The sequence below is a fragment of the Balaenoptera acutorostrata genome, chromosome 2 (genome assembly GCF_949987535.1).
Source record: "Balaenoptera acutorostrata chromosome 2, mBalAcu1.1, whole genome shotgun sequence".
NCBI classification, from domain to species: Eukaryota; Metazoa; Chordata; class Mammalia; order Artiodactyla; family Balaenopteridae; genus Balaenoptera; species Balaenoptera acutorostrata.
In genome coordinates this window covers 179,885,482-179,906,388 of record NC_080065.1, presented here as the reverse complement: position 1 = coordinate 179,906,388, position 20,907 = coordinate 179,885,482, and the positions used below count along the sequence as shown (strand labels likewise).

At 60.0% G+C, this 20,907-nt stretch overlaps 3 protein-coding genes and 1 long non-coding RNA gene across 4 annotated transcripts in view; 1 reads left to right on the top strand and 3 right to left on the bottom strand.

Moving 5' to 3' along the window:
- Nucleotides 1-576: 576 nt before the first annotated feature.
- Nucleotides 577-8,281, bottom strand: PRAM1 (PML-RARA regulated adaptor molecule 1). Its single transcript, XM_007169035.2, has 10 exons — nt 7,994-8,281; nt 4,551-5,601; nt 4,371-4,437; nt 4,218-4,294; nt 1,654-1,711; nt 1,432-1,537; nt 1,124-1,286; nt 1,002-1,035; nt 883-917; nt 577-723 (listed from the first exon to the last, which is right to left on the bottom strand). The coding sequence occupies exons 1-10, from the start codon at nt 7,994-7,996 to the stop codon at nt 686-688; spliced, it is 1,632 nt and encodes a 543-aa protein (XP_007169097.1). The 5' UTR covers nt 7,997-8,281; the 3' UTR covers nt 577-685.
- On the top strand, nt 6,976-12,068 carry LOC130707243 (uncharacterized). The gene is made up of 3 exons (XR_009007141.1): nt 6,976-7,280; nt 10,901-11,100; nt 11,313-12,068. It is a non-coding gene; the product is annotated as an uncharacterized LOC130707243 (long non-coding RNA).
- A 182-nt stretch (nt 12,069-12,250) lies between these two features.
- Nucleotides 12,251-15,920, bottom strand: ZNF414 (zinc finger protein 414). Its single transcript, XM_057540638.1, has 8 exons — nt 15,800-15,920; nt 14,782-15,091; nt 14,351-14,458; nt 14,141-14,246; nt 13,259-13,602; nt 13,128-13,178; nt 12,516-12,689; nt 12,251-12,422 (listed from the first exon to the last, which is right to left on the bottom strand). The coding sequence occupies exons 1-8, from the start codon at nt 15,800-15,802 to the stop codon at nt 12,349-12,351; spliced, it is 1,170 nt and encodes a 389-aa protein (XP_057396621.1). The 5' UTR covers nt 15,803-15,920; the 3' UTR covers nt 12,251-12,348.
- Nucleotides 15,921-19,160: 3,240 nt separating this feature from the next.
- Nucleotides 19,161-20,907, bottom strand: part of MYO1F (myosin IF) — a 31,754-nt gene continuing 30,007 nt past the window's right edge. The window contains exons 28-30 of the mRNA XM_007169027.3: nt 20,573-20,768; nt 20,326-20,495; nt 19,161-19,591 (exon numbers count right to left, since the gene is read on the bottom strand). Coding sequence (XP_007169089.2) covers nt 19,515-19,591; nt 20,326-20,495; nt 20,573-20,768 — 443 coding nt within the window. The 3' untranslated portion in view covers nt 19,161-19,514. The remainder of the gene's footprint in view (nt 19,592-20,325; nt 20,496-20,572; nt 20,769-20,907) is intronic.

Below are 20,907 nucleotides of genomic sequence, written 5' to 3'. Positions count from 1 at the left end.
AAGGCCCCACCTCCTAGTACCATCACGTTGAGGGTTAGGTGTTCAACGCAGGAATTGTTTTTGGCAGCAAGGACACAAACGTTCAGTCCATAGCAGCGTTTCTTCACTAAAACAGACCAAGTAGGGTGAGTTTCTGAGCATATTTTGTCCTGTCAGAGGTGTAGGCTGAACTTGATACCTGGACTCTTATCAGAACTGGGTCACATTCCCCCCAAGATGTGATCTCATACGTAAGTCCACTTGGGCTGTAGTGTGTGAGGAGCTGCAGCTGCTGCTTGTCACGTTGGATGTGGAGGGTCTTCACTCTGGCTGGCGGCTGACACGGGGTACCATCACGGGGACTCCCACCTCAAAGTCTAGCAAGGTGCCAGCTCCCTTGCTACCTTCCCCTGCCCTACTTTTCTCCTTTCTGGCCTTTATACTTGAGGGGTGAGACCCTGGAGGAGGGGGTTGACCCCACAGATTCCCCCAAGTGTCTGATCATGGCTCCACTGTGTGGTGCCCATCAGGAGGGAAAGAAAAGACAAGAAGCAGGAATTGCTTTAAAAGAGGGGCTTTATGTGGTCTGTGTCGGTGGTCAGACAGGAGCCTGGGCAGTTCTGTGATGGCCAAACGGATCCAGGGCTCCGTCGGTTAAGAGGTGGCTGGATTGGTGGGTTGTCCTGGGTCCCCACCCCTGTAGGCCTTATCGTCCCCCGGGGAATGGTTGGTTAGCCACAGGATCTGCCGAGGAGGGGTGACTTCCAGTGACCCTTGCCCCATGAGCAGGTAGCCAGCAGCCCCTGGCGGAGTGGGATGGGACCTTCCCCACCGCCCCCCCCCCCCCCCCCCCCCCCGACGCTGGAGTCCCTTCCAGCCCACCCGGAGCATCCACATACATACCCCAGGAACCGACGTCATCATACACCTCTGTTTCCCTGGTTGAGAGCACAGTTAAGGTCAGTAAGGGTCACCCCACCCCTCCCCCCTAAATCCCCGACCCCATCAGGGCCAGCACTCACAGGGGCAGTAGAGCTGTTCTGGGCACGTAGCCATCTGCAAGGAGAGAGCAGGGGTGGGTGAGTTGTCCGCCCTCCCTGGTGGTGGTCGTCTTCCCAGGGCTGCCCCTGCTGGGCTCACTCACACTTGCCCTTGGTGTCCCGGCACAGCATCTCCTCCTTGCTGGTGAACTCGATCACCTCCAGGATCTCCCCACGCCGAATCGCCAGGTGCTTGCCACCCCCGCGACGGGTCTTGGCGTTGGGGTCGATCATCATCCTTGTCTGAATCACAATCTCCCCCTCAAACTGGGGAGGAAGACATTAGAGCTTTTGGTCATGCTGCCACCCCGAGGACCCCTGGCTTCTTTCTGAGGATGGAATTTGTGGGGCTTTGGTCAACTGGGGCTGAGCCCAGCCCTCCCAGGACTCTTGCTTTGCTTGGGGTTCACACCTTGAACTTCTTCCGGAACTCCCGCTCAGCTTTCTCTGCCTTTCGGATCTGCTTCAGAGACTTCAGGTCCGTGGGCAGCAACTGCTGTGGCTGGGGGCCCTTCTTCCTGAACCCCCCGGGGAGTTGGGTGCTCGTGAGCAAGACGTGCTCCTCAGGGACCCCCTTTTACCGTTCTCCCAGAACTCAGCCCCACCCTGCCCCACTCCCTTTGCCCTCTGGTACCTGGGCTCTTGGTCTTGAGGTAGCCTCCTGGGGGGTTGCTGGGTAGACAGCACTTCATCTGGGACAGTCAGAATGCTGAGTTAGGGCAGGGACCGTTGGTTCGGCCTCTGAATCTGGCGGCCTGCTCTTTCCCTTGTCAGTTCTCAGGACCTTGGTCCCCTCCCCACCCCGCTGCCCAGGCCTTTCTCATGAGTTGTGAGTTCTAGTGGATTGCCTTTCATTTTCTTAACTCCTGTCGCAGGCCAGGCATGGCAGAAACTGTTACCACTCATTTCAGCTGTCTCGACCGTCATCCCAAGTTGCTTGCCGAGGAGGACGTAAGGGTTCAGAGAGGTAACACAGCCTGCCCCAGGTCACCCAGCTGTTAAATGGTAGAGGCAGGATTTCTCTGTAGGCTTTTGAGGCCATTTCACACCTGCCTCGTACAGCAGGTGGGGTTCTGGGAGTGATGAGATTTGGGTCAAAAAATAAGGCGAAGAAAAATATTTCCTAGAAGCAAAAGAAGTCCGCCTCTGAGAAGGGGCTGTTGGGCTGGGGCTCTTGCCTGGCCTGGCTGATGATGAGACCGGACTGTGAGGGGTCTCCCAGGTGAGGACTGACTACCCCGCAAATGACCAGCTTTCCAGGTATGAGCCCTGCTGGCCAAGGGTGTGGCTTACAGTGAGAGCCTTTTGAACACGAGTGAAGGATCCAGAACCTGAAGCCCCCAGCTTTTTGCAGTCCTCTCTGAATGACTTGAAGTGCTGCTCTGGACATTTCTAGGCTAGCAGACCCTTCCATCAAGCTGCCCGAGGGGCATCTGCATGGTGCCCTTCCACCCCTTCAGACCCTGAGTTTGCCTCCAGCCTCAGCTGGGTGGTGCTCGGGTAACGGTGCCACCCAGAGGCTGCCCAGGCCGGAGATGGTCACCTGGCTGGGAGCAGTCTTGACTTCACCCCAGGGCCCCTACAGACCTGCCACAGCCAGAGAGCACAGCCTTGGGCACGGCAGTGTGGGGCAGACCCTGGTGCCCTGTGTCCCCAGCTTCCTGGCAGTGTGATCCTGAGCACGCTACCCTCAGCTCCTGAGAAAGAGCTGGGCCCGGCCCCTCCAGAGGAGCCCCCAGCTGTGCAGGGAGCCTCTAGTGGAGCCGCCACTGCTCTGAGTGAGGCAGAGAGTGGGAGGGAGGAGCCCAGAGTCCTTCCAGCTGGGGACAGACTTGAGAAGGGCAAAGCTGCCTTTGGGACAATCAGTGAGCCCCACTTAGTGTCTCGAGAAGGGGGAGATCGGGGGAAGCATGTGGTATGGGGTCAGAACCTTGAAGAATGACTGGCGGCTGTCCAGTGGCTGGGACGGTGAGCAGAGGGAGGGATGTGCCTGGTCTACTTGGGGTTGGGGAAGGGGAAGGGGTGGGCCATGCCTGCGGAGCTGCTGGAAGTGGAGTGGCCAGAGGTGCTCCCTCCCCACGTCCACATCCCCAAGAGTGGCCCCCCAGACCCAAGCCACAGAGCCTAACTGGAGCGGAAGCAGGAGGGGCCCTGTCAGGAAGCTCTGTGCTAACGGGTGTTGCAAGCAGCCCCTGGGGAAAGCCCAGGAGAAGCAGAAGGGGCTGGGGAAGGAGTAACAGCTGTAGAGGCAGCAGACTTTGGAGGGTGGGCTGGTGAGGAGGGAGCGGTAGCTGGGGATCCCAAAGGCACCTCTGATGAAACGTTCCCCTGCAGGAGACCCTTCCAAAGACAGGGCAGGGAAGCAGCCTGGGAGCCTAGGGTCTGGGCTCCTGTGTATCGGCTGTGCAACCTGGGGCAAGTCACTTCTCCTGTCCTCAAGCTTCCATTCCTGTAAAATGGGCAGGACACTGCCTCGGGGGTGGTGGGCTGTGCTCATTCGGTGAAGTGCTGGTATGGGAGCCGTTGGTGTTTTCACATGAGGTTGGTGAATGCATCATCCCTGGGCTGGGCCTGCTTGGCCTTCATCCTGCTCTCCAGGAGCAGAGGTGTGGAAGGGAGAGAAGAAGGGTCCTTGGAAACCCAGAGCACAGAGAGAGAGAGTTGCCTGGGACTGCAGACCTGGAGGGTCGGCCACACCCTGTCTCCAGCCCCTGCCTCTGAGTTCAGGCCCAAGTCCTGCCTGGACATCCCTCAGGCACCTCCAACACCATGGGTCCCTTACTCAGGTGCAGACTCAACTTTTGGGCCTCATCCCTGTCATGAGCTCGCTTGCTCTTGTCCCTGGTGATGCACCACTAAGTCCTCTTTCTGCTTTGTACCCGATTCTTCCACTGCTCTCCACGTCTTCTGTCACCACCCTGGCCCACACCCCTGCCCTGGCTACACCCTGGTCAGGCTGCCGGCCTCTGGGCCGCCCTTACTCACATTGTTCCGCCCACCAGGAGCTGGCGGGACCTTTCTGAAAGGCCCCTCCTCCTCTCTGCTTCGTCCCCTGGCGCTGCTTTCAATCCATCAGGGATATGGATTGCCACTTGGCCTCACGCTAGCAACATGGCAGAACACACCCTTGTGACAAATGTTCCCCAGGTGCCTTGGCAGACTGGTCTGGCTGAGGGCCCGGCCCCGTCACCAACAAACCTCTGCCCTTGGGGCTGGGTCTGGAGTTGTTTGTGGGCTCCACGTCATCGTACAGCTCGTAGGCCTCATCTGGGTCCCTGCGGGGATACCTGAGATGAGGGCCTCTTTCGGTCCCGTGACCCACGCCTGCACCCCGTGACTCCCCACACTCACTGTGGGATGTCTTCAGGCTGTCGAGCCCGGAAGTGGAGGAGGCCGGCAGAAGAGCTCCTCGTCAGAGCTGTGGAGAGATGAGAACGGGAGGGAGGCAGGGAGGGAGGCAGGGAGGCAGGGAGGCGGGCACTGCCGGGGAGCCTCCACCCCCTCCTTTCTGCCTGGGCCGCCCTCACCCACCTGTGCCTGCTGCCAAGGTCCTCCGAAATCTCTGGACGTCCCTGGGGCCTGGGGGAAGTGGGGGCTTGGCTGGAGGGGCGCCCAGGCTGTGGACCGGGGGCAGAGGCCTCCGCCGGGGTGGGTGGCCAGGCTTGAGGCCCAGCCTCGAGCCTCCACCGCGAGTGAGGGCTCCTGATCTCTGCTGCCTGGCTCCAAACCCTGGGCTGAGTGGAAACCTAGGGCTGGAGCCTGCAACGGCAGTGGGCAGTGAGCTCTCTGAACGGGAGCCAGGGAGTGGAGGCTTTCTAGGGAGGTCACCGAGGAACTCAGCCTGCGGACGCTTCCTGGGCAGAGAGCTGGGCTTGGGCTGCGAGAAGTTGCAGGGCGGCCCCCGCCACTCGGGCTGCAGAAACTCCTTGGGGAGCAGGCTGCACTCGGGCCCCGAGGACGTCCTGGGGAGGTCACCACACTCGGGCCGCAGGGGCTTCTCGGGGAGGTCACTCAGCGGAGGCTGTGGCATCTTTCCGGGGGCTGTACTGAAGTTGGGCTGTGAGGAGTGGGGCTGGGGCTCACTGGACTCAGGCTTTGAAGGGGGCGTTGGGGGGACCTCAGTGGACTCGGGCTGCGGCAGGGACTTCTCAGGGAGACCACTGACTGGAGGCTGCGGGGGCTTCTCGGGAACGGTACTGAACTCAGGCTGGGGGGGCTTCAGGGTGGCCTCATTGGACTCAGGCTGCTGGGACTTCCTGGGGAATGCACCGAACTTGGGCCCTATGGGGGGCCTGGGGCCGTGGCTGAGCTCAGGCTGCAGGGGCTTGCTGGGGAATGGAGTGGCCTTGAGCTGTGGGACCTTCTTGGAGAGTTCACTGAACTCAAGTTTGCAGGGCTTCTTGGGCAGATTAGTGAACTCGGGCAGGGGGTGCTTCTTGGGGTGCTCGCCGAGCTCAGGCTGTGGAAACTTTTTGAGGAGTTTGTTGAACTCGGGCTTCGGGGATACTTTGGGGAGTTTGCCGGTCTCGGGCTGAGAGGCCTGGAACTTTGCTTGAAGGCTCCGAAAGTCCTGATGACTCCCCTAGGGGACACGGAGTCAGGCAGGGACTCAGACACATGCGGGTGGTGGAGAGACGGACGTGGGACAGGCGGACATGGTCACGGACACGCACCCCCTACCCCTGGCTTCTGCTCAGTTAGCTCCTCTCCCCCACCTTCTGCCTTTGGCCGCCATCTCTGTTGGCCATAGACTCCCACGTTTTTGTGTCTCTAGCCTCCCGGTGAGTCCCAGGCTCTCCTAAACTACCACACCCTTTGACCTCACCACTCAGGACCAGGATGCGCACCCAGCCTCAACCCCCCTCTGGACCCGAGCTCCTGGGGCCCCTGGGGCCTGCTGCTCCCACAGCCCGCCCCGCCCCCTCAGCCAGGGGAGCGTCCTCGAGCTCCTCCTCCGTCCCCCGCCCTTCTTTTCTCATTTCAAAATACATCCGGAATCCAACCGCTTCTCACCGCCTGCACCACTGTCCTGGCCCAGAGGAACCCGCCTGGGGAAGGCAGCATCCCCTGTTGCCTGGATCATTTAATAGGCTCCTCCTTGGTCTCCTGCTCCCCCCGCCCCCACCCCGACCCCGCGCCCCCATCCCTGGTCAGCCCCCTCACAGCAGCCGGAGGAGACCTGTTAACCCTGAGTCGGTTTGTGCACCTCTGCTCAAAATCTGGCCGTGTTCCTTCATTTCCCCACAGTAGAAGCTAAAGATCTCACGAGGGACTTCCCTGGCGGTCCAGTGGCCAAGACTCTGCACCCCCAACGCAGGGGGGCCCGGGTTCGATCCCTGGTCAGGGAACTAGATCCCGCGTGCCGCAACGAAGACCCAGTGCAGCCGAATAAATTAAAAAAAAAAAAAAATCTCACAAAGGCCCTGAACGGTAGAGTCGACCTCTCCTACCCAGTCACCTTGGCCTCCCCTCCTCCCATCTCCTGCCCTCTGCCTGGGACACTCTCCCCACCGCATGGTTCTCCTTCCCCTCCTCCTCTTCCAGGTCTCTGCTCCCATATTCCTTATTAGAGAGGCCTTCCTCCCAGACCACCCTAATTAAAAAGAGAAGATTGGATTCCCCCTTCCCAGTATTCTCTATCCTCCCCAACCTGCCTGATGTTTCTCTTAGTTAGTACCTGCTACCTTGTATCATTCTATTTATTTTACTTAATACTTGTTTTTTTTGGAGGGGCGGGGCGGTGGCCATGCCTCGCATGGCATGTGGGATCTTAGTTCTCCTGACCAGGGATTGAACCCACGCCCCCTGCATTGGAAGTGCAGAGTCTTAACCACTGGACCGCTGGGGAAGTTCCAATACTTGTTTTTTAAATGTGTCTTGACTATTTGTGGGATTTTTTGTTTTGTTTTGGTCTCTCTCCTCCTCCTTTCCCCAGCCCCTGTGGACCGTCAGTGCCCCGAGGGCAGCAGCTTGTCTCGTGCATTGCTGTCTTCCCAGTGCCTGGCCTGCGCTAAGCTGCTCAGTCATCATTTGTTGAAATAAAGAATGTACAGGACACAGAGACAGGCATATGCGGTCTGACCATCACGTTCTCACACAGACGCACGTGGAGAGACACTGAGAGACCTGGAGGCAAACCTGAGGGCAGGGCCCCACAGTCCCAGACACCCGGCTGATGGTCAGGGATGCCCACCAGGACCGGCAGGCAGGCCCCCGAGCATGGGCACGTGCACCAGCCCTGGCACAGGAAGTCCGTCCCAGGTACGGTCTTGACCAGCCCCACATCCTTGGTCACGGACACAGGAGAGGCACCAGTAGGCCAGGCCTGCTCTGACCGACAAGTCACCCCAGAGGTGGCCCTGCCACAGCTCCCAGGCCTGGCTTCACCTGGGGTCGAGGAGACCGGGGAGGGGAAGGGTACGACCTCGGGGACTTTGCCCCTGCCTGTGCCTCACTCTGCCCTGATCCGGAGAACAAGGAAAGGTGCCGGGGCCTGAGACGCCTCTGTGGAAGCCCCCCTACCCGGTGGCTTGGGGCAGGGCTCCCAGGTGACCCAGGGGGCCAGAGAAGTCGGGGTCAGCAGGTCAGGCCTTGGGGCGCTGCTGGGGTGGGGGCAGGCAGCATGTGCGTGACCCACTTTGTTGCCCCCAGGAAGGCCCTGCCCTTCACCCTGGCTGCCTGTTATCAGGTTGCTATTCATGGGGGGAGGGAGGGGGGGTCGTCTGGGCAGTGGCACCCGTCCCCCTTCTAGTCGCAGCCTCAGCCTCTGCTACAGGCCCCTCGAGAGCCTGAGCTGCCCCGGAGGTGGGTCCTGCCTGCCTCCTACCTCTGGGCGTTTGTCCGTCACAACCCCGAAAACCTGCCTGCCCCTCTGCCGCCCCGCTCTTGGAATATGCCTTCCAATTTCCACCCATGGCACCCCTTGCCTCCGGCCAGTGGGGGGGGGCTCTCCCAGGGCTGGGGGGCTCACTCACCATGGCTGCAGGCGGGTGACAGGCCACAGGGCGAGTGGGACCTGAGCCAGGGCCGCTGCCCTTCAGGAAGTGACTAGCTTCTGCTCCACGGGCCCCGCGGGGTGGGGTCTACTGGCCAGGCGGGGAGGGCAGAGGAGGAAGGGGCGGGGGACAGCCCCAGCCTGTCTTCAGGTCCTGCTGGGAGCTTCTTGAATTCCTGTCCTGCACTGCACTTTGTGCATCATTTCTCAGCAGACTCCCAACAGCCACTCGTTTCTCGACTCTGCTGGCCCCCTCACTCCCACCCCATGCCCTGCTGTGTGCTGACCTCCGGACTCCAGGAAGGACTCATGCCAGGCCCTGAGAACCTCCTGCCGACAGAGGCAGGCCAAGGCCAACCCCTCCCAGGGCCTCTGCAGGAGGGGAGTGGTAGTTCTCAGCGGGGAAGGGGCACGGCCAATTCTGGGCCGTGAGACCCCAGGAGTCGAGCGAGCCTGAATGGTGAGGCCCTCCTGCTGGCTCTTGTTGCCTCAGTCCGCCTTCCTCATTTCAACACTTCCCTGCAGTCTGATTTCCAGCTCTGAGCAGGACTTAGGACTTCTCTGTTACAGGGGCAGACCTAACACGGGCCGAGGGCCCAGGTGGGATGGCACGTTTGGTGGTGGGTGGGTGGTGGGTGTCCAAGGCTCCCAGAGGACAAGAAGAGGAGGAAAATGGGGACAGCTGGGAGGCCAGCAGAGAGGGGCTGAAGGTGGTAGGCAAGATCAGAGCTGTGAGGGTGCAGGGTGTGAGGCCCGAGGCCTGGCCAGACAAGGGAGACCCTGATGGCAGGGCTCGGTCCCCAGGAGGTCAGTGACCTTGGGCTCACAGAGAAAGGGAGAAAACACCCAGTGGGAGAGTGCAGAGCCCCGATTCTCAGTTTGGCTACGCCACCGGGATCCTTTGAGGAGTTCACAGAAAGACAGAAGCTCCTGGAGATTCTGACTTAATTGGTCTGGGGTGTGGCCTGAGCCTGGGGATTTCTTACACACCCTCAGGGGGATTCCTAGTGTGCAGCTGAGGAGCACTGGTGCCCACAAGTCACCCTGTGACCCCGAGAAAGTGTGGGTTGTGCTTCGGGTCTGAAGTGGGGCCTCAGATTCTGAAACATCCCAGGTGACGCCCATACTGCTGGTCCAAGGATCACATCAAGAATAGCAAAGACGTATTGAAGTTTCCAGAAAGATCCAGATGAGACAGGGACGGAGGCTGGGCATTGCATTCCCAGCAGCCCTTCACTCGCCTCTGCCATGAAGGCCACAGACAGCAGTCGGCAATGACTCTGCCTGTGTCTGCTCTTAAGAGCACAGCTTGGGGATTCTGGAGCCTCTGTGCCTGTGCATCCCTGGCCTTGAACGGATAGACATGCACTCTGGGTCACATTTCCAGATGTGGGTCTGCCTCCGAGGAGGAGGCTGGGGATGATGACGAGGTCTGGGTCCTGGAGCGGCTCAGCCTGTTCAACGTGAGCCTGCAGTCTCAGGCCAACCTGCCCGCTCTGGGGCGGCTGTGCAAGGTGGGTGCCTGCTTGGATGCGCGGGCCCCTCATTCATTCTCCCTTCAGACCGACACTCTTGGGCGCCCTCTGTTGGGCGGAGCCAGGGCCCTAAGAGGACTCAGCTTTCAGGCATCCTGGAGTTGGGGTGGGGTGGAGGGACCCTCTGTGGGGCCCCCAGCTTGGTTGGCCAGAGGGAGGTCAGGGGCTGCAGGAGCCCAGAAGGGACAGTGGGAGCAGTAAGACTTCCCAGGCGAGCAGACAAAGGTTGGATGGGAGTTGGGAGGGGGTGAGGGTAGGGGGCAGTTTTCAGAGTGACCCAACTCCCTAGGCCTCAGGGCAATTTCAGCTTGCTCCAGAGGGCAGCGAGGGGCCCACGGGGGACTATGGACACACTGTACCCATGGGAGGGGCTGTTGCATCTTTGTGGGTGACACGGTTGGGGGGTGGGCAGGTACCTGGACCAAGATACCTGGGTCTCTCTGGGAAGGTCCTGACGGACTGGGAACTGGCACTGCCTAGATTCGGGGGTGGCTGAATGAGGGGCTTGATGGGGAAAAGTCCAGGGGCTGGGGGACCCTGGTACCCTGGAGATGGAACACCAAGCCCTGAAGATGCAGGAAGGGGTGGGCCTAGAGCCATATTCCCAAGGGTGTCTAGGAGCCTTGTAAGTGCAGGAAAAGGGGAGAGTGCCCTTTGGGCCTCGCTGCCTGGGTTTTCTCATCAGTGGTAACGGTGCCCCGCTTCTGGGGTGGTGCAGAATCAGTGACTTGGAACCGGGCCCGGCTAGAGTCAGGGCTCAGCTTACCCTCCTAGCCTCACCTTCTCTATCTGTAAAGTGGGCCCCTTGACCCACCTCCTCCCCAGGTTCCTGAGAGGGCCCAGGCAGCCGGCCACAGGCTTGGTGGTTGGAGTGATGTCAACCACCTGCGAACATTTCCCAAGCCCCCTCCCTCTCTCCCCATCCCTCTTTTGAATCCTCACAAGAACTCCAAAGGATGAGCATTCATGACACTCATTTTAAGGAGTAAGAAAGTGAGATGCAGAGAGGTTGAGTCTTCCCCAGGATCACCCAGCTGTGGTTCCAAGGCTTCTGGCTGAGAAGGGGGAGGGGAGCTCACAGGGGGCCTGAGCCCCAGGGTTCCCTGACAGCCCGTCTGGCCCTACAGCGGGTGCTGAGTGACAGCCGCTTCAGTGGGGGCCTGGAGGTGCTGGCGGAGTGGACGCCTGGCCTCAGCCACCTGGGACTCAGCTGCAACCCCATCAAGGACACTGGAGCCCTGAAGCCCCTTGTGAGGCTGAGGGCAGTGGGGCAGGCAGGCGGGCAGGCCGGCTCCTGGGTCCAGGTGGGACACGTCCAAAGGGTGCCCAGATCTCCCTGTTACCCTTCCCAGGAGAAGCTGAAGGGCCTTCAGAACTTGGAGCTGTTCAACTTCGAGGAGTCACAGCAGCTGCGCTAACGGGAGCAGGATTTTGAGTCGTTACCAGAGCTTGGCTACCTGGATGGCTTCGATGATGGGGACCCTGCTCAACTCTGAGACTGAGGCCAACATGCTGGGGGACGAAGATTCCGAGGAGGACTAGGGGGAAGATGGTAAGGGGGGCAAGGGGAAGATAGGAGGCTGGTGAGTGAGGGGTATGAGGCCTGGGGACTCCACCCAGGGGATGACTGGTGTCTTGCTGGCCGCAGATAGAGGACAACTCTGATGACTTGGAAGATGGAGGAGATAAGGAGTGAAACAGGGTCGGGTGGGGCTGGGGACCTGGTCCTTGGGTTCTTGCTCACAGGATGTCTATGTTCCCCAGGAGGAAGAGGAGACAGATGCTGAGTGTGGTCCTGAGAAAAGGAGGTGAAGAGGTTCAAGATGGGGCCTTGTGGGCTACTAGGAGAACAGGATCTTCATCCAGAGAGCTGAGGGGAGCTGTGGGGAGCAGTGGGGGTACTATGCAGGGGAGGAGCATGATCGGAAGAGTCCCCTGTTTCCAGAGGTGTTCAGCCTGGGGGGAAGGGGTGGGGGGTTGCCTCCGGTGCTCCAGAACGGGGGCGGGATTGAAGCCTGAGCTGGAAGGGAGCAAGATGCAGGAAGTAAAGCCAGGCCCCGAGGAGTGGCTGCCAGCAACGCGTGGGACTTCCATACCCTGGAGGCTTGACCCTCAGAGTTCTGGTGACAGCAGTGTGGGACCAGATTTTGAACTCTGGCCCCAGCCTGACTTCCCAGGAAGGATAGGAAGAAGAGGACCTATATGGGGGTGAGGTGAGAAGGGAGGGAGCACAGGCTCTCCAGGGCTGGCCTTGACCCACCCTCCTCCTCAGAGCTGTGGCAGGGGGAGAAGGGGAAGTGGGCAGCCGAAGACAGTGAGGAGGAGGAGGACGATGAGGCCTGAGCCCCGGCTTGCCAGAGTGCCCAGCCCTGGGGGCCCTGGCACCTCCCTTCTACTGCTGGGACTGCCCCACCGCCCTGTCACCTCCCTGAGAGTCAGTGCTGGCCTCAGGACCTGGGGGGCTCCAGCTGGGCGGGCACTCCTGACTCCTGGAAGTTTTAAAATAAAACTGGAAACTTCCATCTCATCTGGTTTCTGGAAGTGGTGGGACAGGACAGAGGACCACCTACAGCTGTCTCACTGTTGAGGTTGACAGGGGAGGTGGGACACAGGTGGGCTGTGAGGGGAGGCCTGCCCCCTTCCGAGGTGGGAGCGCCCCAGGACTGCACTGGAGGGGCATGGGACCCAGACACAGCACAGGCTGGCTCATCTGCCTCCTTTATTGTCCCGCCACCCCGCCCATCGCAGGCCCCTCTAAAATTACAAAACTACCCACAGCCCACCCGCAACGCGGCGTGGTTCAGAGCGGCGAGAAAACCGGACACTCCCCCTCTGACAGCAGCGGCGACACCTTGGGTGCCAGCGGGGCCGGGTCTGGGTGGAGCAGAGGAGGGGGCGCCTGAGCCTCGGCCCCACCCCTCGCCTCAGGGCCCCCGCCCTCCCCACCCGCGCGCTCCCGGGCCTTACCCGCCGGCGCGTCGGGGCGCGGCTGCCCGGGCGCCGGGGCCGCGGGGGCGATGGGGCGGTGGTCCTCCAGGTGTAGGGTCATGGCGGGCCGCGAGGCCGTGGAGAAGGCGCACTGCATGCACGAGTAGCGGCCGCGCGTGTGCTCCCACACGATGCGGCTCGGGGCCGCGTGCCCTGCGGGCAGGCGGGACGCCGTCAGCCCCGGGCCCTGGGCGAGGGCGAGGACCGGGGCGAGGGCGGGTCGGACCTTTCTCCCCGCCTCCCCATCAGCTCCCAGGCGCCAGGGCTCTGGACCGGCTGATTCGTTTCTCCCGGGCGTTTCCCCATGTATTTGGCGGCACCAAACTTGACTTATCCGCGTTCCCCTCTTCCATCCTCTGAACCAACGTAGGGGGAAGGACTCGGGAACCGGGTGAGAGTTTTACACGGAAACGCCGGCGCAGATAAAGAGCAGGGGCCGTAATTTTTTAAGGCAAAATCCTGTATTTCGGGGGTGACATTTCTGGCCACCTGGGAAGGGGGTGGGCACCGCTGCCTCCCAGTATTCCCTATGCCCCGCAGGGCGCAGGAGAGAAATCCCCTCCACCCTCCCCGGTGATCACCTGCACGCACCTGAGGGCGTATCGGAGCCGCCCTGGGGTCTTCGCGGGCTGCCGCCGGCACCTGCGGTAAATGGGCGGGTCAAGGTCAGAAGTCAGAAGGAGCCCAGCCCACCCTTCAGGCGGCCCTGCCCCCACACTCACCTTGGCTCTTTTTCCAGACTGCGGCGTTGGAGGCGGGCGGCCCGGGAGCGGCGGCCAGAAAGGGGCGCGGGCGTGGAGGGCTTAGGCCAAAAGGCGCGGGGTTCAAGTAGGGCAGGAAGGGCCCGGTGGGGGCAGGGGCAGGGGTCGTGAACGGCTCGAGCAGCGGGAACTGTAGCCCAGGCGCCGACGCAGGGTCGGACTCCGGGAGGCGCTCGGTCGCTGGTGGCTCCTTGTCGAGGGCGGGGGGTGGCGGTGGGGCTGGGCTCTGCGCATGCTCGGCGCAAACATGCAGGTGCTTGAAGAGGGAGCGGTGCGTGCGGAAGCGCAGGAGGCAGTTCTCACACCTGGGGGCGGCACAGGGCTGGGCTGGGTCTCCTGGGGGATAAGGGAGGGGCCTATCCGTAGTAACCTGCGGAGCCGCCGCTCGAGGGTGGTAAGGGAGCCTGGGCCCAAACAACAGATCCCCCATCTGCGGGGGAGGAATTTGCCCTAAGCGTCCCCCTACTGTGGTCGTGACCCTTCCGGACCCCTCCAGGTCGGAGCCCTGGGAAGATGAGGAAGGAAGTCTCAATTGTGACTTAGGTGATCGCTTTTCCTCTTGGGAGGTAGAGGGCTGGGCGGAGCCACGCCAAGTATGTCCCCCCCCCCAAACCCCTTCCAAGCCCCGCCCTCGGGGTCCCTGGAACTTGCTCTAGCGACCAGTCTCTCTTCTGGGCAGGTTAAGGGCAAGGCTTGCCCTAGGTCACGCCCACTTCCCCGACCCAACCCCCTGGACTAGGAAGGGAGAAAAGCCCGGACCCCAGGTAGTGGCTGTCAAATCAGTGCTGGGGGAGCTGCCCGGTCACCGAGCACCAGCAGAGGTGGGGGTGGACGGGGTCTCACTTGAAGTAGCGATTGGGTTTGTAGTGCAGCTTGCCGTGTGCCACCAGTTCCTGCATGTTGGGGAAAGTCTCGGTGCAGCTCAGGGCGGAACAGCGGAAGAGCTTGCCTGGCAGGGCAGGGATGAAGGACAGAGGAGTGGAGAGGGGTGGCCAGTCGGCTCTGCCTGCCTCCCGCCCTAACCTGCCTCCCCACCACCTACCCTGGCCCTACCTTCCAGGGACTGCGTGGGTGGGCAGTGGGTACGCAGATGCTGTGCCAGGTCTCGAACGCTTGGGAAACTGAGGCAGCAGCCAGGGCTGGAGCAGGGTATCTGCTTCCCTGCAGGACGCACAGAAGCGGGGGGAGGGGGGTGTCACCGTCCCTTCTCTATCCACACTGTCCAGGGCTCTACCCCAGAGAGGCATGTATGGGGCTGCAATTACGCTATGGTCTCTTACTGGGGCCTTCACCCTCTGCCTCCCCCAACAGAGGGTTGGGGCTGAGTTGGCCTGGCTCCTCACTGTAGCCACAGCCTGGCATACACCTGGGGCTCAGTAAGTGGTGATTCCCTCTAGATGGGCCCCAAGTCTGGAGATACTCTGTATTCTTCACTTATATCGTTCCAGGCCTGTGATCCCCCAGAAGGCCCCATCACGGGTCACCTGGTGGTGGGCGTCGTCTGGGAGGCCGCAGGTCCTCACTGGTTCCGGAGACAGTGCTGGTCAGGCCAAGGCCGGGTCCAGGGCCAGCATGGCCACTGTCTGGGGCTGGGGAGGCACCCTGCTGGGTCCCTCCAAGCCCTCCACGTTCCCACACTGGCGGTGTGGCTGCCTGGTCAGAGCCTGGCTCCTCCCCCATGGAAGAGGAGGTGGCTACAGCAGCAACAACTGGGGACACCTCCTTGTCGGTCTCACAGGAGCTGGGCTCTGCAGTGGCCGGCATGTCCGGGCTGGGACCCGAGGTTTCCTCCTCCTGGTGGAAGGAAGAGGTGGGGAGAACCCCTCTGGGCCCAGGGTCTGCCTGGGACAGCCAGGGGAACTCCTCCACCCCGCCAAGACCACTGGGCATTCCTGAAGCAGCAAATGCCCCGGAGACGTCACCCAGTCAGCCCCCATCCTAAGGAGTGGCAGGGGGTGAGGGTGGATTGAGCTCCTGCCTCCTGTGTCCCCATCCTCTGGGAGGGAGCTTGGAGTTGTTCCAAATGTAGAAGGGGGTACCTTTCTAAGAATCACCTACATGAAAGAAGCATGCCTTTGACCCTAACTTGGAAAGGTGGGAGGCCCCTACAAGGCAGGGGCGTGGCCCAGAGGGAGTGGGCGGGGTAAAGGCGGGGCTCTGAACCGGGCGCGGCTAGGAAGTTGCTGGAGGGGCCAGTAGTGGCCGAGTGGGTGTTCCAGGATGGAGCTATATCTACCAGCCGGGCTCGAGCTGTGCAGGCGAACTGGAAGTGCTGGGGCCCCGGCCGTATGAAGATCTGGGGTGGTGCCCGAGCCCTGTGGGCGTGGCCCAATCGAAACCAGGCCCGGAAGTAGGGGGCAGGGTGCTCCCCGAGTGATAGCCAGCGGCGGGCGAGTGCCCGGATGTGGGGGCGGGGTCGGGCGGAGGCTATGTGCGCAACAGGGCCGCTCCCCGCCAGTCCCCGCTGGTTCGCCGCGTCCGCGTCCCCGGCGCCGCGCTCACCATCCTCGGCCTGGTTCGGGCTCTTGTTCCCGCGACTCCGGCGGCGCCAGCTAAGGCTGCGGCGACTCCTTCGGTGGCCGCGGGCTCACGCTCACGTCGGCGCCATTTTTCGCCTCCCAGCTCTCGCGAGAATGGGGGAGGGGGCCTGTGCACAGTGCTCCGCGAGGAGGCGGGGCCTGAGATCCGGGATTGTCCTGGACAGCGGAACGTGCGCCGTGGCGGATTTGCAAGCCGAGGGCAGTCATAGGGTGCAAAGAATCTGCACGCAGAGATCTAGGATTAAAATCTTCCCGGGCCTCTGTGTTCTCCTCTGCAAAATGAGCATCTTCATCCTCTCCAGTCCCGTCACCATACCTCGAAAGGGGATAAACAGCGGTTTTTTTTTTTGAAGAGGTCGTGTTTAGAGGGCCTCCTCTTTGGAGGGAAATTGGCAGTGGCCGTCAAAATTTTCAATGCACTTAGTTCTGACGTTGCAATGGGTCTGCTGAGATAGCCAAGGGCAGGAAGCAAGCCAACTGTCCGTCCTCGGGACACCCGGAACGGGTGTAGTCTAAGGATGGAGAGGTGCGTGTTTTCAGGAGGATGGATGGAGAGCATTGGGTATACCGGCGTGGAATGAGTCACCTATCCAACGTACGTTTCTTTTTTTTTTTTTTTTAAAGCAAGGAACATGACTTTTTTTTTTTTTAAATGGGATTTATTTATTTATTTATTTATGGCTGTGTTGGGTCTTCGTTTCTGTGCGGGGGCTTTCTCTAGTTGTGGCAAGCGGGGGCCACTCTTCATCGCGCTGCGCGGGTCTCTCACTATCGTGGCCTCTCTTGTTGCGGAGCACAGGCTCCAGACGCGCAGGCTCAGTAGTTGTGGCTCACGGGCCTAGTTGCTCCGCGGCATGTAGGATCTTCCCAGACCAGGGCTCGAACCCGTGTGCCCTGCATTGGCAGGCAGATTCTCAACCACTGCGCCACCAGGGAACCCCCCTATCTGCTTTTATATGCTAAGAATACCACTGGAAGGAGACAGACGTTAACAAATTGGGGGGGACAGGAATTTTCGAGTGAGGGGAAGACAGATTTTTCACACTCTTGGGCTGTTTGAATTTTTTTTTTTTTTTTTTTTTGGCCGCACCATGCAGCTTGTGCAATGCAGCCAAAAAAACCCCTTGTGTCTTAGTTCCCTGATCAGGGATCGAACCCGGGCCCACCACAGTGAAAGCGCAGAGTCCTAACCACTGGACGGCCAGGGAATTCCCATGGGCTGTTTGAATTTTAAAAAACTGTTTTCTTTTGATTATCATTAATACAGTTAAAACTCATTAACTGTATTAAAAACTCCTTAATTAAAAAAACATCATTTTGATGCAGGGTGGAGGGATGTGTGTGTGTGTGTGTGTGTGTGTGTGTGTGTGCAGGGGAGGTTGGTGCAATCTGGGGAAGGGTGGGGCGAGGTCCCAGAAAGGACAGGGAACCAAGAAAGGGAGAGGAGGGGCCCAACTTAAGAAATTTTGTAAAAGAGTCAACAGGATGTTGCTGAGTGGGTGGGACCAAGCTGACTCTGAGGTTTGCAGTCCGAAGATGCTTATAACCTAGATGTGAGATGCTGTCTGTTAGAAGATGTCAAACCCACTCCCTTCTTCATCCCCAGTGCCTTGCCCAAACCTCACCCATCAGTCCTGCCCGGAAGGCCCCACTTCCTGCAAACAGGATGCCTGCTATGGCAGTGGGGCCACAGGGCTGTACCCCAAAGTGCCAGGAGTGGGGGCAGCCTGCATGATGAATTCTAGGGCAGAGAAGGGAGACAGAGGCCCTCATTCCCCTTCAGCACCAGGAAATGCCCAGCTGATGAGGTGGTGGCTCACACAGTCCTCCCCCACTCTGTCCCCCAATCTAAGTCTTGCAGAGAGACACGCACAGTGGTGACTGGGCAGTGGAGGGGCAAAAGTCAGAGATGCAGAGAACCAGGGACATTCAAGGGACTGGTTAAATGCTTTTGTATAGTGATTGGCTAATAAAAGGGCTGTTGAGACCCAGCTGCAAAATTGGGATTTTTTTTTCCCAGCCACGCTCAGCTTCCCAGGTAGGTGTAGATTCTACAGAAGGCTCTGCTGACCAGTCTTTCTTTGATACCTCATCTCCCATCCCCCAGGTGGGTAGGTGTCCTCTGCCTGGAGTCCTCCCATCACAGCATAGATCACTCTGTGTGGTATTTGCCATCAAGATCTGCTGACCCAGGGCTTCCCTGGTGGCGCAGTGGTTAAGAATCTGCCTGCCAATGCAGGGGACATGGGTTGCCAGCCCTGGTCGGGGAAGGTCCCACATGCCACGGAATAACTAAGCCTGTGCGCCACAAGTACTGCAGCCCGCGCGCCTAGAGCCCGTGCTCCGCAACAGGAGAAGCCACCTCAGTGAGAAGCCCGCGCACCGCAACAAAGAGTAGCCCCTGCTCACTGCAGCTAGAGAAAGCCCGCCCACAGCAACAAAGACCCAACGCAGCCAAAATATATATATAAATAAATAAAGATAAAATTAAAAAAAAAAAAAGATCTGCTGACCCTTTTCATCCTTCTTGGCTCCTCCAGCAATGTCCACACTCTCTCTGCATCTCCCTCCCCTGCTCCAGCCCCTGTCTCTTCTCTGGCTCAGTCCTGACCCCACCCGTCTGGCTCCATCTCTCCCAGACTGACTGCTCTTTGTGGGGCTGAGCACAGAGGGGGTGTTCATTTGGAAGGTCAGGATCCTTAGGGTCAGACCTAAGGTTTCAGCTGCACCTGCAGGGAGGTCTGAAAGGCTCAGACTCCGGCACTGGTTTGGAGACAGCTGCGGAGACCAACAGACAGCTGGTAGCTAGGCTGACCCCCTCTTCACCATGACAATAAGTGCAGAAGGCCAGGGTCCTCGAATGTCAGAACTGGTCCTGACGCTAGGTGAGTGAGGGCTAAGAAAACACAGACATGGGGTGGGGGTCAGGGTTCAGGGATGATTCAGGGTGAATTATGGGGGGCCATGTGGGACCTGCCTCCTTTGTCAGGGTCCAGTAGGGTCCCAGTTTGTTTGCGGGGGCGTGCAGAGTCAAAGCTGATAGGACCCACTGGAACATTTGCTGCAGGAAAGCTGGCATGCAGCTTCTGGAAGCTAGCAAGTGAGACAAACTCAAGCTTTGTGAGGGGCAGAAGCATATCTGAGTTCAAGACTTGGCTCTGTGCAATCTTGGGTGAGTGACTAAACCTCTCTGAGCCTCCATTTTTCCATCTGTAAAATGGGATATTCGCTGCTCCCACCCCACAGGGTTGTGAGAAGGTGGTCCTTGTTGGGGCTCAGTAAGTTAACTCATGTTTTCACTCGGCAAACATTTATTGCCTCAGTGGTGAGAGAAGGAGGGAAGTCAAGCTTGTCAAGGCCCCCCCCGACTGTGCCCAGCACTTTGCCTGCAGGACACAACTCACTTCCTACTCACAAGGCAGCTGGGAGGTAGCTTCTGCTGTTAGCTCTGTTTGACACAGGAGGAAACAGGTGTGCCTTGGGGGAAGCCAGGGCCCGGGGGTGGCTTAAGTGGTGACCCCTCGACCCAGGACCTGGGCTAGGCTGGGCTGGAGGCCACAGGACTGGACCTTCTGGCCAATGCAGCCAAGGGAAACGAGACCCGCATTGCAGGGCCTGGCTCCTGGCAGGATCCAGGCAGGCAGGTGGGATGGCAGGATCCCAGGCCCCTGTTCCGCTCAGATCTTCTCCACGTAGTTTCCTGGGAAAAGGCCCTCCTGGCCATGCAGCCGGCCTTTCCACCAGCCTGAGGAATCTGTGGGAGAGAAGAGAGCGTGAGGCTGAGCCCAGCCCACTCTGGAGAAAGCCTTTCATGCTGGCTCTGTGTCTGTCTTTCTGTCTTATTCGTCTGCACTGGCCTGGCATAAGGCAGAAGCTGAAAAGAGAAGACAGAAGGGCAATTCCCCAGCGGTCCAGTGGTTAGGACTCTGCGCTCTCACTGACGAGGGCCCGGGTTTGATCCCTGGTCCGGGAGCTAACATCCCACGAGCCGAGCGGTGCGGCAAAGAAAAGAAAAAAACATGTCTTTTAGGGGACTTCCAAAAAAAAAAGAGAAGATGGAAGGGAGGGAGCAACGCGTGGGTTTTCCTTGCCACTGGCTCACACTCTGACATTTTCTAGACCATTCACTTGTGCTCGTCCCTCATCCATCTCCTCCTATAGGTCCCTCCATAATCCCCTTGGTGGAACCAGGAATGACCCCTAAGGGTTCCCCTACCCAACTGCAGAGGGTGCTGTTGAGTCCCAGGCTTCTCTAGGGGCAACCCAGGGGCAACCCAGGGGCAAGGTAGGAGGTCTGGAGGCCTGGGCCATCCAGACATGTCCCATTTCCTACTCACAAAGTAGGTTCTGCCATTAGTCCTAGTGCTTGACAGGTGAGAAGAATGAGGCTGGTACGGGGTGCGATACAAGTGAGGCCAGGCTCCCAGGATGGCTTAGGAGGTGACCTCCAGACCCTGGCTCCTCCCATTTCTGCCCTGGCACACACACCTTCCATGAGGATCTCGATGACCTCGTTCACGTTGAAGCTCAGCTCGTCCACATCTTGGCCCACGTACTGGTACAGTGCCCGGCACCTTGGGCCATGTGTCCGTGGCTGGGGCTTAGGTCGGCCCACGCCGGGCACAGGTCTCTGCCCTACGCTGCGCTTCCTCTGCATGCTGTGGGCACATGGAGGCACTCGTCATAGCCCCAGACACTCCCCCACCTCCTGGGGTTGCCCTCCCACACCACCTACCCAGCCATGCCCTGGTCAGGCACATTGAGGAATTCTGTGTTGTGCTCCGAGGGCGGCCGTGCCCGTGGGCGTCTGCTGGCCCCCAAGGCTGAGGATGGAGGGCCCTGTGGTGGCTTCTGGGAGCCCCGTCTGGATGTGAACTCCAGGGGTAGGGGGCCCCCTCTGGCAGAGGGAGGCACCCCATTGCGATCCAGGCCTGCAATGAGATGGGGGCATTTGTCAGGGTGATGCTAGGACGATTTGGGGGGACTTGGCTCCAAGTTCCCTGTCTGAGGGAAGAGGCAGCTACTCTTAACCCAGTATGGTAAGGAATGGCCTGGAGAGAGAGACCCTGG